The sequence below is a fragment of the Garra rufa genome, unplaced genomic scaffold, assembly GCF_049309525.1.
Source record: "Garra rufa unplaced genomic scaffold, GarRuf1.0 hap1_unplaced_044, whole genome shotgun sequence".
Taxonomy (NCBI): domain Eukaryota; kingdom Metazoa; phylum Chordata; class Actinopteri; order Cypriniformes; family Cyprinidae; genus Garra; species Garra rufa.
Genome location: NW_027394319.1, coordinates 4,172 through 16,915, shown reverse-complemented (window position 1 = coordinate 16,915; position 12,744 = coordinate 4,172). Strand labels below are relative to the sequence as shown.

General features: G+C 43.0%; 1 protein-coding gene across 1 annotated transcript in view; it reads left to right on the top strand.

Annotated features, from left to right (window-relative positions):
* LOC141315888 (uncharacterized) overlaps positions 1–12,498 on the top strand; it is a 35,839-nt gene extending 23,341 nt beyond the window's left edge. The window contains exons 7-10 of the mRNA XM_073832730.1: positions 10,723–10,893; positions 11,127–11,300; positions 11,769–11,815; positions 11,936–12,498. Of these exons, the coding sequence (XP_073688831.1) occupies positions 10,723–10,893; positions 11,127–11,300; positions 11,769–11,815; positions 11,936–12,498 (955 nt within the window). The remainder of the gene's footprint in view (positions 1–10,722; positions 10,894–11,126; positions 11,301–11,768; positions 11,816–11,935) is intronic.
* The last annotated feature ends 246 nt before the right edge of the window (positions 12,499–12,744 follow it).

Genomic DNA, 12,744 nt, shown 5'->3' with positions numbered 1-12,744 from the left:
ACTAAATATTGCATGGGGTCACTCTCTGGGTGTCCTGCCCTGTAAGTAAGAGCACAGTGATGGTAGCCATCTGTCAGTGTGTCAGACAGATGGAACCAGAACTTCGCTGTTCTCTTCTGGATTTCTGCTAGAAGGGGGAATCTGCCCAATTCTGCCCTGCAGCCGAGATTAGGGGCATTTCTGTGGAGTCCCAGGATGTTCTTGCAGAACTCGAGGTGGAAAATTTCAGTGGGGTTTTTATCCCAAGAATCATAGTTTAGTTTAAATTTGGGGGCCCAGATTTCACAGCCATATAGAAGAATGGGTTTGATGATGCTGTCAAAGATTTTCAGCCACAATTTAATGGATGGGTTGAATTTGAATAGTGATTTTCTAATTGTGTAATAAGCCCTACGTGCCTTATCGGTCAGATGTTTTATTGCCAGATCCAATTTACCCGAAGCTGAGATTGTGAGACCCAAATAATTATAACATGTGACATGATTAATAAGTGTTCCCCCGATTGTAAAACTATACTTTTTGTCAGTAAGGCGAGGCTTTTTCTGAAAGATCATTATTTTGGATTTCTCCATGTTTATTGGTAAGGCCCAGTCTCTACTATAATTTTCTAAAATTGAGAGGCTTTCGTGTAGCCCCTCTTCATGAGGTGACAAGAGCAGAAGATCATCGGCATACAGGAGGCATTTGATTTCTTTGCCCTCTAGGGTCAGGCCAGGATTAGAGGACTTTTCAAGTTTTGATGCCAATTAATTTATATAGATATTAAATAGAGTCGGGCTCAGGTTGCAGCCTTGACGGACTCCTTTGGTCTGACTGAAATAATCAGTCCGTTTGTCACTGATTTTGACACAGCATTTGTTTCCGTTATATATGTCTTTTATGATGTCATATGTCTTTCCTCCTATTCCGCTTTGAATTAGTTTTAGAAAAAGTCCATTATGCCATACCGAATCGAAGGCTTTTTTAAAATCAATGAAGCAGCCAAATATTTTCCCTTGTTTTGTTTGGTGAACATATTTTTGTATAAGTGTGTGGAGTGTGTAAATGTGTTTTAAAGTTCTCTGTTTAGGCATAAATCCAATTTGACAATTGTTTAAAATTTTGTGTTCTTTGATGAACTGAATTAATCTGTCATTAATGATCGAACAGAATAGTTTTCCGAGGTTACTGCTCACTGTGATGCCTCTATAATTATTTGGGTCATACTTATCTCCTTGTTTAAAAATTGGGGTAATCAGGTTCTCTTTCTAGATCTCAGGAAAGTGTCCAGATTTTAATAAAAGGTTAAATAATTTTAGGACCGCAACTGTCAGTTTGGGGCTGCTGTGTTTCAGCATCTCATTAGATATTCCATCCAAGCCACTTGATTTCTTCATTTTTAGGGATTTCATCTTCTCTGTCAGCTCAGTTACTTCTATGGGCTTGTCTAAATGATTTAGCCTGTCTTTAATAGTGTATTCCAGGTTATTTAGTTGGGAAGTCAGATGTTTTTGGGTGGGGGTTGGTTCGTTTAGTGAATAGAGTTTTCCAAAATGTTGAGTCCAGATTTTTGGGTCATAGATGGGAAGGTGTTTGGTCTCTTTGGATTTTTCTAAATTTTTCCATAGGTCCCAAAAAGAATTTTGACCGATTGCCTCCTCAATTTTGTTTATTTTTATTTTTATGTGATCAGTTTTCTTCTGTATTAGCAGTGACTTGTATATTTTGAGGGTTTGTTGATATGTGGCTCGTATTTGTTGGTTTGCTGGGTCTTTGTTTTTTATTTGATAATGATCGTAATTCTTTTCTTAGTTTTTGGCATTCTTTATCGAACCAAACATCTTTAGCCAATTCTTTTTTGCATATGAATTTTTTTCTTTTTCTGAGGGCTTTTCTGACCACTGTAGAAAAGATTTTAGTTAACTGTTCAGTTGCTAAACTGATATTTCTCTTCTCTTCACTAAATGTAGTCAGGAGAAATAAGTTTATCATGTTGTCAACTTGGGTGCTGTGGAGTGCAGCTTCATACTGGGCAGGACTGTCATTGCTCCATTTAAATTTGGGGGGGAGTGGATATAGTTTAACTTTTTGTTTTAAAGAGGGCAGATGATTCACTGATCTGTTGAGACTGAGGACTATGTGGCTGTGGTCTGAAAATGGCAGCTGTGGCATCACAGTGAAATAATTGATTTTACTTTGGTCTATATCTGTGATGGCGTAGTCTACTGTGCTGCTGCCTAAATATGAGCAGTATGTAAATCGACCCAGGGAGTCACCTTTTATTCTGCCATTAACTATATATAGGCCCAGGCTTTTGCAGAGCTGCAGGACTTGTTTTCCATGTCTGTTAATTATGTTATCATAATTCTGGCGTGTTTTAGTAAAGAGTTTGTGTTGATGATTAAATGAACCATTTATATATTTGTCTCCATCTGAGCTGATGTAGTCCACTTCCTTCCCTGTTCTGGCATTCAGATCTCCCATTAATAGAACTGAACCGATTGAAAGTAATTTATCTCTGATTGAAGGGTTGAGAAGATGTCTTTGTTATAATAAGGTGACTCATATGGGGGGATATATGTGGCACACAGGTACAGGTCCTCATCTAAACACAAAATCTATTTTTTAAGTTTTATCCAAATATGTGTTTTTCCCTTTTTCATAGGCTGAATATAATGCCACAGATGTTCTTTGAACCAAACTATAATTCCTCCTGAATCTCTTCCGTTTTTCACATTAGGCTGTTTAATTGAGGGAATACGTAGCTCTCTGTAGTTTGAAGGGGTGTAAGTTTTGGAGTCTAAACGACTCCATGTCTCAAGTAAAATAATTATATCTGAACTATGTACAGCATTAACAAAAACAGGATTAGTACTTTTCTCTCCAAAAGCTGAAGAGAACATCCCTTGAATATTATAACATGTTATTTTAAATGATGTCATTGGTGAGTATTGTATTTACCAGAATAATGTATAAATTCTTGACCAAATCGTGTTTTAAAATATAAATTAATCAGTTCAAAATTAAGTATAGAGGATATACATAAAATAAATAAATATCATGGGTGAATCAGTGTTATAACTGTCAAATATGAAATAATAAAATAGAAATAGAAATGCATCAACTAGAGTCATTGAGAAATAATAATATTTAACTACAGACAAACTGTAAGTAGTTAAGCTAACAGGTTGTCACATATCATTTTCAGCATGTTTTTAATCTGGCTAAGGTCGCTGGTGTCTGTTCTACCTCTACCTGCTACTACAGCGGCGTAGCTGTCTGACTGTCTGCCGGGAAACTGTCTTACCCTCTCCTCCTGATCAGAAAGTGTCTTCTGAGGGGGGTTTCAGGGCTGTTTCCTTGATGGTTTTTGCAAACAGTCTCATGCCCTCTCGATGAATGTGGATGTGGTCATACAGATGCTCATGGGTGATGCGCTGATGGTCGGCTATGTGGACATTCATCATTGAAGCACAGATTCCAGCTATCTCCGCGTTGATTGTGTTTATGATCTTTTGTGGTACGTCTCTGCGAGGTAGAAGGGTAGAGATGATGACTTTGGCTGTGGGGTAGATTCTGCTAGCTGTTTTCACCACGTTGGACAGGGCTTTAGTAACATCCACCTTTCTGGTACTAAGGTCGTTTGTCCCAGTGTGAAGAATAGCCGCGTTTCCACTGTCGGGCCAAAAGCAGGCGTGCTAGTGCGTGCCAGGGCCAGTCACGTTTCCACTGTCACTTCCGGGGCCTGATCGTGCCTCGTCGGTGCTTCCTCAGGGCCAATGGCCCGGGTTTTTCGGCCCGACGAAAACCTCGGGCCAAAGCGGGCCAGCTGGGGCTTGAGGCGTGGTCAAAGTGAAAGGTGGAGTTTATGCAAGGTTCAGATAAGCGTGCAGTCAGGTAAAAGTGTGTCTGCGGTAAGATGCGCATTTCGCATACATCGTGCAAAGAACTCAAAAACTTTAAATGAAATATAGTCAGTACTGGTCTGTGGAAGATACCAGGGCTCTTCTAAGCATTTGGGCCGAGGACAATGTACAACGCCAGTTTGACGGCGTCTGCAGAAACGAAGACGTGATAAAATACATCGTTGCTGAACTCGCAAAGCTAAATATCCAGCGCACCACATTGCAAGTTCGAGACAAGTGAAAACATTATTTAAATGCATGTCTGATATGAGTATCTATTCTTATTTAAACTTGGACAAATGCAAATAAGATCCTATAAAAATGAGATCTGATATATAAGTTGATTTACATCGTCCAAAAAAAAAACAAAAAAAACTGACCAACACACCTTGATAACATGTTAACATTTACTGTACCTGTACCTAAATAAAGGCATAAAAGATTATACTAGAAATACGACTGTGTAGTTATTTTTTGCAGATAGTAGCCTATGCAACATTTTGTTTGATGTAATACCAAGTTAGACGAAAGATTTGTGTGTAGGTCATAAAAAACAAAGCTTCTTTTCAAGTGATTTATTAATGTAATGTATTACAAATATTGCTGCTGTATAAACAACTGTTGTAGAGCACTTCTCGCATCAGAACAGATGTCACCAATATTACAAGGTGAGCGTTCAGCATCTTCATCATTGGCGTTTCTGCATTCGCTGTATCCGGCTTCCACGTCGCTGTATTTTTCATTTTCGCCTTGCAGCTAACAAAGCCTTCGGCGTAAACGCCGCCGAGCCTCCGTCTACGCATCTTGGTTTCGCTGCCTCATCTTTCACCAAGAACACAAAACAGCCGCTTCGGTTCTCTCCGTTTTATTCGTTCGATGATCACACTACGGTGGCCTACCTGACATATTTTCAATCTTCCCGCTGAAAGGGGAGGGCTTTCGTGACGTTTGATCCAAAGACGTGTGTAACGGGCGGACTTTAGGTTTGCGCAGCGAGGCTACTGGCTCGATAGTGGAAACGCAGCTTACTTTTGGCCTTGGTGCTTGCGACTCGAGGCCATTAGCCCCGCCCGGAACGCTCTTAGCACTGGCTCGCACTGGCCCGACAGTGGAAAAGCGGCTATTGATGTGTGACGGGGCACTCAATGCACCATCTTGAAGCAGTCTTAAAGCAGAGTGTGAGGTGGGACACCAGAACTTCTTCACTGATCTCCCCGGAAACAGTTGTCTGGGGTCAAGGTGATGGCCGTTAGAGTCGCAGAGGATGACGATGTTGTCTTTTCTCTTCTGTTCTCTTCCGTTGCTCAAGGATGATGTTGTAGCTGGGGGATGAATCTGAGTGCTGATGCTGCTGTCCTTCCTCTTAAAGTTCTGGTGGGCTTGAGGAGACTGACGGATTGCAGGGACGAAAGGGCTCTGAGATTGTTTGTTGACACACTGCTGTTGAGTCGAGTTTGAGGATGATTTAGTAGTGGAGATGTTGTGTGTTTGTGAACTGACACATCTCTGATGTTGAGTTGTGGTTGTGGGGTTGGTGTAGGTTTGTGTGCTGATACACTGCTGCTGTTGAATCGTGTGTAGCTGGTTTCTGGTCTCTTCCAGCAGTCTCTCGAGTGTGTGGCTGTGTTGTTCTCTTCTGGCCAGTTCCTCTTTCACCCTCCTCAGCTCCTGTTTCAGCTCCTGATTGTCCTCCTCCAGATGTCTGACTGCAGACCAGAGCTGTTGAAGTTGTTGCATACTGTGGTGGCTGGTCTGGTTCAGGAGCTGATGAAGGTTGTTGCTAGTTTCCTCTTTAAACAGGAAGAAGTCATGCTCCAGTTCAGCGATGTTGTCTCTTAAAGCCTTTATCTTAGGAGACACAGGAGTGCTGGTGTGTCTGTGTGTTTGAGGCGTTCTTGAGCTGGTGTCAGAGATGGTAATTGATGGGGTGCAGGGCACTTTAGCTGTTTGACTCTTAATTTCAGGATCTTTCGTAATCTTCTGAACATCCTGTTTAATGTTACTAAAGTTCTTCTGAAATTCATTAAGGCTGGTTTCTGGTCCCTGGACCATAACAGTGCCATTGTGATAAAGATTCACAATCAACTTTGTGTCATTCTCTCCTTCTAGAGTGAGTTGTCTACCTTTGCTGATTCCTCCTTTTCTCTTACATGTCATGGTCGAGCAGAGGGTGGTGTGCCAGGTTGATGGGTGTTCAGTAAAGAAGAGCAGGTTACAATGGACTCTGTTGTTTTCTGGTCCACTGTAGTCAGATAACAGTATCTCTGGGTTCTCTCTCAGGATAATCTCTTTCATCTTTTTCTTGTCTTTTGTAGATTTAACTTCTGCTGGATATATTATATCTAGCTCCTCTTCATTTTTGAAAAATGCTTCTACTTTAGATAGGCCCATGTTGCTCTTAACTGACATAACTGCCACGGAATGTTAGCTTGGTTAGCAGTAAGCTTGTTGTCACAAATTTGTAGGCCTATGTGGTTTTTAGTTGATGAATCTTTTTTGATGATCTTTTTAGAGGTCTTACCTTAGTAATCTTCTTCCTCTGTTGTTCACAAATATATGTCCGATCATCTAATTATGATTTGGATCATAAAAAAATACGTTATCTGGCAAAAACAGTGGTAATATCAGGAGCTGATATTTTTGCTGTCAACTGCCATTGTAACCACGGTAGCTCTAGGTATTCTCTCTCTCTCTCTCTGCTCTGCCTCACATTGAGCTTCTCTCTCTCGACGTTCAGCTTCGTTCTCTTTATGTTGCATTTCTATCAACGCCTTTTGTTGCTCAAACGAAAGTGTAATTTTAGAAAACTCTGTCGAAAGAGGTGTCGACTTTGCTTCTCCGAACTCTAACTCCTGCATAATTAGAGATGCAGGTGATGAAAGAATATTCCTAACGACCAATTCCGCCTGAACTGACACTCTGATCTGGGCTAATTTCGCTGTTCTGGGTAAACCCAGGTCAAAGTTATAATGTTCACAAACTTGACGCAATTGATCCTTTGTCAAATTATTCAGAACCTCCACAGATGGAGCTAAAAAAATTCCTCCAAACTAGCCATCAAAATTAAACTAATTCTACAGCATACAATTTTTTTATACACAAAAAACAAGCTCACCTTTTTCAAATGTAAGCGTGGCCACAACACTGCTCAGGCACACGAGGAATGGTAGTCTTCCTCTGTCTGGTCGCCAGCCAGAACGAGAGGTACTCCTCGGCCCTCAGGCACACGAGGAGTCTTAGTCCTTTGTCTGGGAGTTAGCCAGAACAAGAGGGGCCGAATGACCACTGTCTAGCATTCCGCGGACAGATGGTGTAGGTAGTCCTCGGTCCGTAGACCCACGAGGACAGTGAACTCGACCTCAAGAGTGCTCCTCGGCCCGCAGGCACACGAGGAGAGGGTGGTCCTTTGTCTGGGGGTTCAGCCAGAACAAGAGGGATCCAAGGCTCGGCCTGGAGCTACGCCAGGACGCGAGGGAATAAGCCATTGTCTAGCATTACGCGGACAAGAGGGCACTGCAATCCCCGGCCCTCGGGCACACGGGGAAGGCAATAGGGGCCTCTGCCTGGTAGCCAGCCATCGCATGAGGCACTCCTCGGCCCTCAGGCAGACGAGGAGTCTTAGTCCTTGGTCTGGGAAAGGCCAGAAACCAGAGGGACCGAAATACACTCGGTCTGGCCTGTTCCATTACCAGACCCTGCTCGGGGCTTACTAAAGTTGGAAATACCCCGCTGAAAGGTGGCGGCTTGGTGCCGAACTGAATAGCGTAACCTTTCTCTACAGTAGAGCTTAGATCGGGCCCAAAAAATGAAACCCGATCCTACCCGAGCCCGTGCACCTTGTGTCCGAGCCCGACCCGGTCCGACACATTAACTGTAATTATGAGCCCGAGCCCGATTTAAACCTGACTATTTTTTAATACGTGAGCCGTTATAACAGACGTTCTCAACTACAATTCTAAGTTGTTTGAACTACAGAAATTAGTTTAGATATATCTTATTGAAAAATGCAACAGGGACGAAGCATGTAAACTGCGTTGTTTGTTTATTCAGAATGGATCGCAAATAGATCCGAATGAAAAAAAAATAGCCTAAAAAAACGTGAACAATGATAAACACAGAGAATGAAGAAGTAATTAACTTTGGATGGCATATTTAATAAATATGATAAGTTTTAGAATATTTTTAAACAAAATAAATATTTTAAAGCCTATTATAAAACGTAGCACTTAATGCACTTCACAAAACCGACACATATGTTGTCATTGCCCACGACTTGTTGAAAATGTTTCCATATCTCCGACTTTCCTCCAAACTTGCTCAAAGTTAATTCCCCCGTTTTAATTTTTGTCTGTACGTCTTCAAGCTCCATGTTGCACTTAAGCTATACACATACACAATTCAGCACAGCTGGCCCGGTGTTATGTGTGCCAGTGGAGGAGTCGCGGGAGCTAGAGCGTTGCTGCGCATGACACGCGTTGCAACTTGCGCAACTTTGTAGACCTACATGTCACGTGTTGCTCAGGCCGACTTTGCTAAAATATTCGTATAATATTTATAATTATGGCATAGCTCTCCACCCAATTATCCTAATTAAGTAATGATTTAAAAAATAAAAAAAATAAAAAATAAAACACACACAAATGCTTGATCATGGCCCCGCCCAACCCGGCCCGGCCCGGCCCGAAGATAGTGGCAGGAAATATCGGCCCGACCCGGCCCAACCCGGGCTCGGGCTCGGGCAGAGAATCTAAACTCTACTCTACAGTACGCAGGACCCACATAGAAACATTTGGCAGTAGTTTCCACGCTGCCAGAAAGTTTACTAAGGGAACCAGCCTCTCGAGACTGGTGTCTGGATTTATTCGAGGAACTAACTCGGAGACCTGTAACAGCGAGCTGGCAGGAGATCTGCAGTTTTTTGCATCTCTGTGATGTTAACTTCCTCGCCGTTGCTGAACTCCTTCAGCAGGTCAGCCTGGTACGCTTGGAGAATTGCCATGGTGTGAAGGCACGTACCGGCTTGACCTGCTGCCGTGTAAGCCTTGCCCATCAAGCCAGATGTAACTTTAAGGGGCTTGGTGGGCAAGGACGGAGCCTTCAAGGACGACGCCGAACCGGGTGAGAGATAGCCCGCAAGCGTCTGCTCAACCCGTGGCATCGTCCTGTAGCCGCACTCCTCTGCCCCCCCCCCCCCACATTACCATAATTTTCAGCGGGGGAGAAAAGGCAAAAGGAGTACGGCTTCTCCCACGATCTCGCTAGCTCTTTATGGAGATCGGGGAAGAATGGAAGGCTCCGTCTCTGAGGTGCTGACTTGGTCCGCAGGAAGCGATCGTCTAATCGGCTTCTCTGCGGCTCATGGTATTCTTCCGCGGGCCAGGAGATGTTTAGTTTGGCTACCGCGTTTGTCAGCACCTCAACGAGCTCCTCATAGTGAGGCAACCGTGGTGGTGGTTGTGGCTCATCCAGGCTTTCCATCTCAACCTCCTCGGAGGAAGAGAGGAAAAACTCTGGAGCCTCCTCCCGGGGGGAAGAAACCGCAGTGCGGGCTTCCGCATTCAGGAGGAGGTCGCTCGATTCACTGAGTGAGGGCGGAGATAGGGGGTTACCCGTCTCCAGTCCCTCCAGCAGATCGAGCTGCGAGCCCCACGAGTGCAGCCGCCGCTCCGCCTCGACGGAAGCGGGGCCAGACCCGCGGGGAACGCTGGTGAAAGCCCCCTCCGCAAAGAGGGCTTTCCGGGAGCGAAGCACCCGCACCGGAAGGCGTTCACAGTGCGGACAGCCAGCCTTTTTGAGGGCTGACTGTGCGTGCTCCGCTCCCAAGCAGACCACACATAGGCTGTGTGTATCCCTACCAACAATGAAGCGTTGGCAGGGAGGGACACACTGCCTATGCGGGTGCTTAACCGCCACCAAACTCTCTTTTTTATGTGGTTGTGATGAAGCCATTGCTCAAATAAAAGTGTACCAAACTGGGCACGAAAAACAGCAATGACTTCGGGACAGACAGACACAGAGCGCTCTCGCTGAATGACAAAAGCTGCCGCGGGCGTCAAACGCACGTGCTTTATACTTCCTGGTCGATGACGTCACCGCGCCTGTGACGTCACCCCCGTCATTCATTGGTTAAAGACATGATTCAGAGTGCTGCCCGCCAATGGTGTTCCCCATAGCGTTCCATGACACGGCTCGAGTTCCCGGAAGGGAACGCATGCTTTGTTTCTGTGAGGATAAACTCGCCTACTTTGATTTGATTGGCCATATTAATTATTTTGACATTGACATGCGCTGTTAGACCACTGATCTGAAGTGCATTTGCACAAAGCTATTGCATCGATACACTAACACAGGTTATACATCTGTAGACTTCTCGCATTTTAATAGTATTTATAGCTCCCAACAGGCTGTAACTATGAGGAAAGATTACCCCAAAATGTATGTCATTATGCAGTTTTCCCTATATTGCCTGTGTGCCAGTGATCATGACCCTGGACTAAAAAATTAATTTTAGGATTTAAGGATAAAAATCTATTTGTTAAAAGAATTTGTAAAATGTTTATCAAAAAAAAAACTAAATATGAAAATAAATTTCACATGTGCAGTGGGGTTAAAACAAAGCTATATTTGTTGGGTGCACATTCAGAAAGACCCAAGCAAAAAAAAAAGTCTAGTGTAGTGTAAACACATGGACCATTACATTCCTACGATAAATACATATTTTTATCCTGTATTATATTATAGTGACCTTAATGTGATTATTGTAAATGTTAGTCAGAATGAGTCATTTAATGGGTATTGTGTCAGGAGTTAACTTCTTCCAAACTGTTTTTCTGTTCAGATTGGTCACTTGTAATCTCACTGGCCAGTGCTGTGAAAGTTTGTCTTCAGCTCTACAATCCAATTCCTGTCTGAGAGAACTAGACCTGAGTAACAATGACATGCAGGACACAGGATTGAAGCTGCTTTCTGCTGGACTGAAGAGTTCAAACTGTCACCTGAACATACTGAGGTATTTCTGAACACAAAGACATATTTACCCAAATTAGTTTAAACCTGCTCCTGCTTTGGTTCTTGTGATGTATCAGCAAAACCAAGTTGCTGTATTTGCACCATTCACAAAAAAAAATTGTTTGGACTTTTTAATGATTTGTGAAAGAGATCTACTACTTCTATAGTTGTTAACAATACTGATAGAAGTGTAATTGTCAAGTGAATGTGGACTGTTTCTGTGTATGTTTCTAGATTATCTGGCTGTATGGTGACAGAAGAAGGTTGTCGTTATGTGTCTTCAGCTCTGAGTTCAAACCCCTCACATCTGAAAGAGCTGGATCTGAGCTACAACCACCCAGGAGAATCAGGAGTCAAGCTGCTGTCTGATAAACTCAACCTTCAAAACTGTGCACTGGACAAACTCAAGTGTGTGTGTGTGTGTGTGTGTGTGTGTGTGTGTGTGTGTGTGTGTGTGTGTGTGTGTGTGTGTGTGTGTGTGTGTGTGTGTGTGTACCTGGTATTCATCACGTTGTGGGGACCAAATGTCCCCACAAGGATAGGAATACCAGTAGATTTTGACCTTGTGGGGACATTTCTCAGGTCCCCATGAGGAAACAGGCTTATAAATCATGCACAGTGAGTTTTTTTGATGAAGTAAAAGTGTGCACAATCTCCTGTGAGGGCTAGGTTTAGGTGTAGGGTAGGTGTAGGGCGATAGAAAGTACGGTTTGTACAGTATAAAAACCATTACGCCTATGGAATGTCCCCATGAAACATGTAAACCCAACATGTGTGTGTGTGTGTGTGTGTGTGTGTGTGTGTGTGTGTGTGTGTGTGTGTGTTTGTTTTATGTTTGTATCAAATGTTTACAATGTAACACTGTGTGTTTTATAGTGTGGACCATGGAGGAGACTTCAGGATTACAGCAGGGCTACGCAAATGTAAGTCTACACACACACACACACACACACACACACACACACACACACACACACACACACACACCCCTTTAGTGATAATTGTTGTGCTATAAATAAATGTTTTTGTGCTCTTGTGTTCAGATTCCTGTGATCTCACACTGGATCCAAATACAGCACACACTCGTCTTATTCTGTCTGAGAATAACAGAAAGATTACGCATGTGAGAGATTATCAGTCATATCCTTATCATCCAGAAAGATTTGATACGTGGTCTCAGGTTTTGTCTAAAAACAGTCTGTCTGGACGCTGTTACTTGGAGGTTGAATGGGGTGGACATAAGGCTGTTATATCAGTGACATATAAAGGAATAAACAGGAAAGGAGTCAGTGAAGACTGCGTTTTTGGACACAATGAAAAATCCTGGAGTCTGATCTGCTCTGATGACACATTCATTGTCTGTTATAATAACAGGGAAACTGACACCCATGTCCCCTTCTGCTCCTCTAAAAGAGTAGGAGTATATGTGGATGTGCTGGCTGGTACTTTGTCCTTCTACAGCGTCTCTGACACACACACACTCGCACACTTACACACATTCAACACCACATTCACTGACTCTCTCTATGTTGGATTTATGTTTTATTATTTGAAATCCTCAATGTCTGTGTGCCAGATTGAAAAGAGCAACAACACATCTGACTGAAAGCAGTAATCTCACTTTATATATTATAATTCTGCCAGTCATCCAGCATGTTTGTGAGAAAATAGACCCAAAACTTGTCAGAGCTTACCCAGCCCCAGAGTAATTGGGTAATTATGTAAATAGGTTTGCTGTCGTGTGTAACATCACATTATGTACAGATAATATTTATCCAGATTAATGTTTTGCCACCACGCGCATTAGCTGCTTTTTGATCCATAAATTTCAAAATTAGGAAACTGCTCTTAT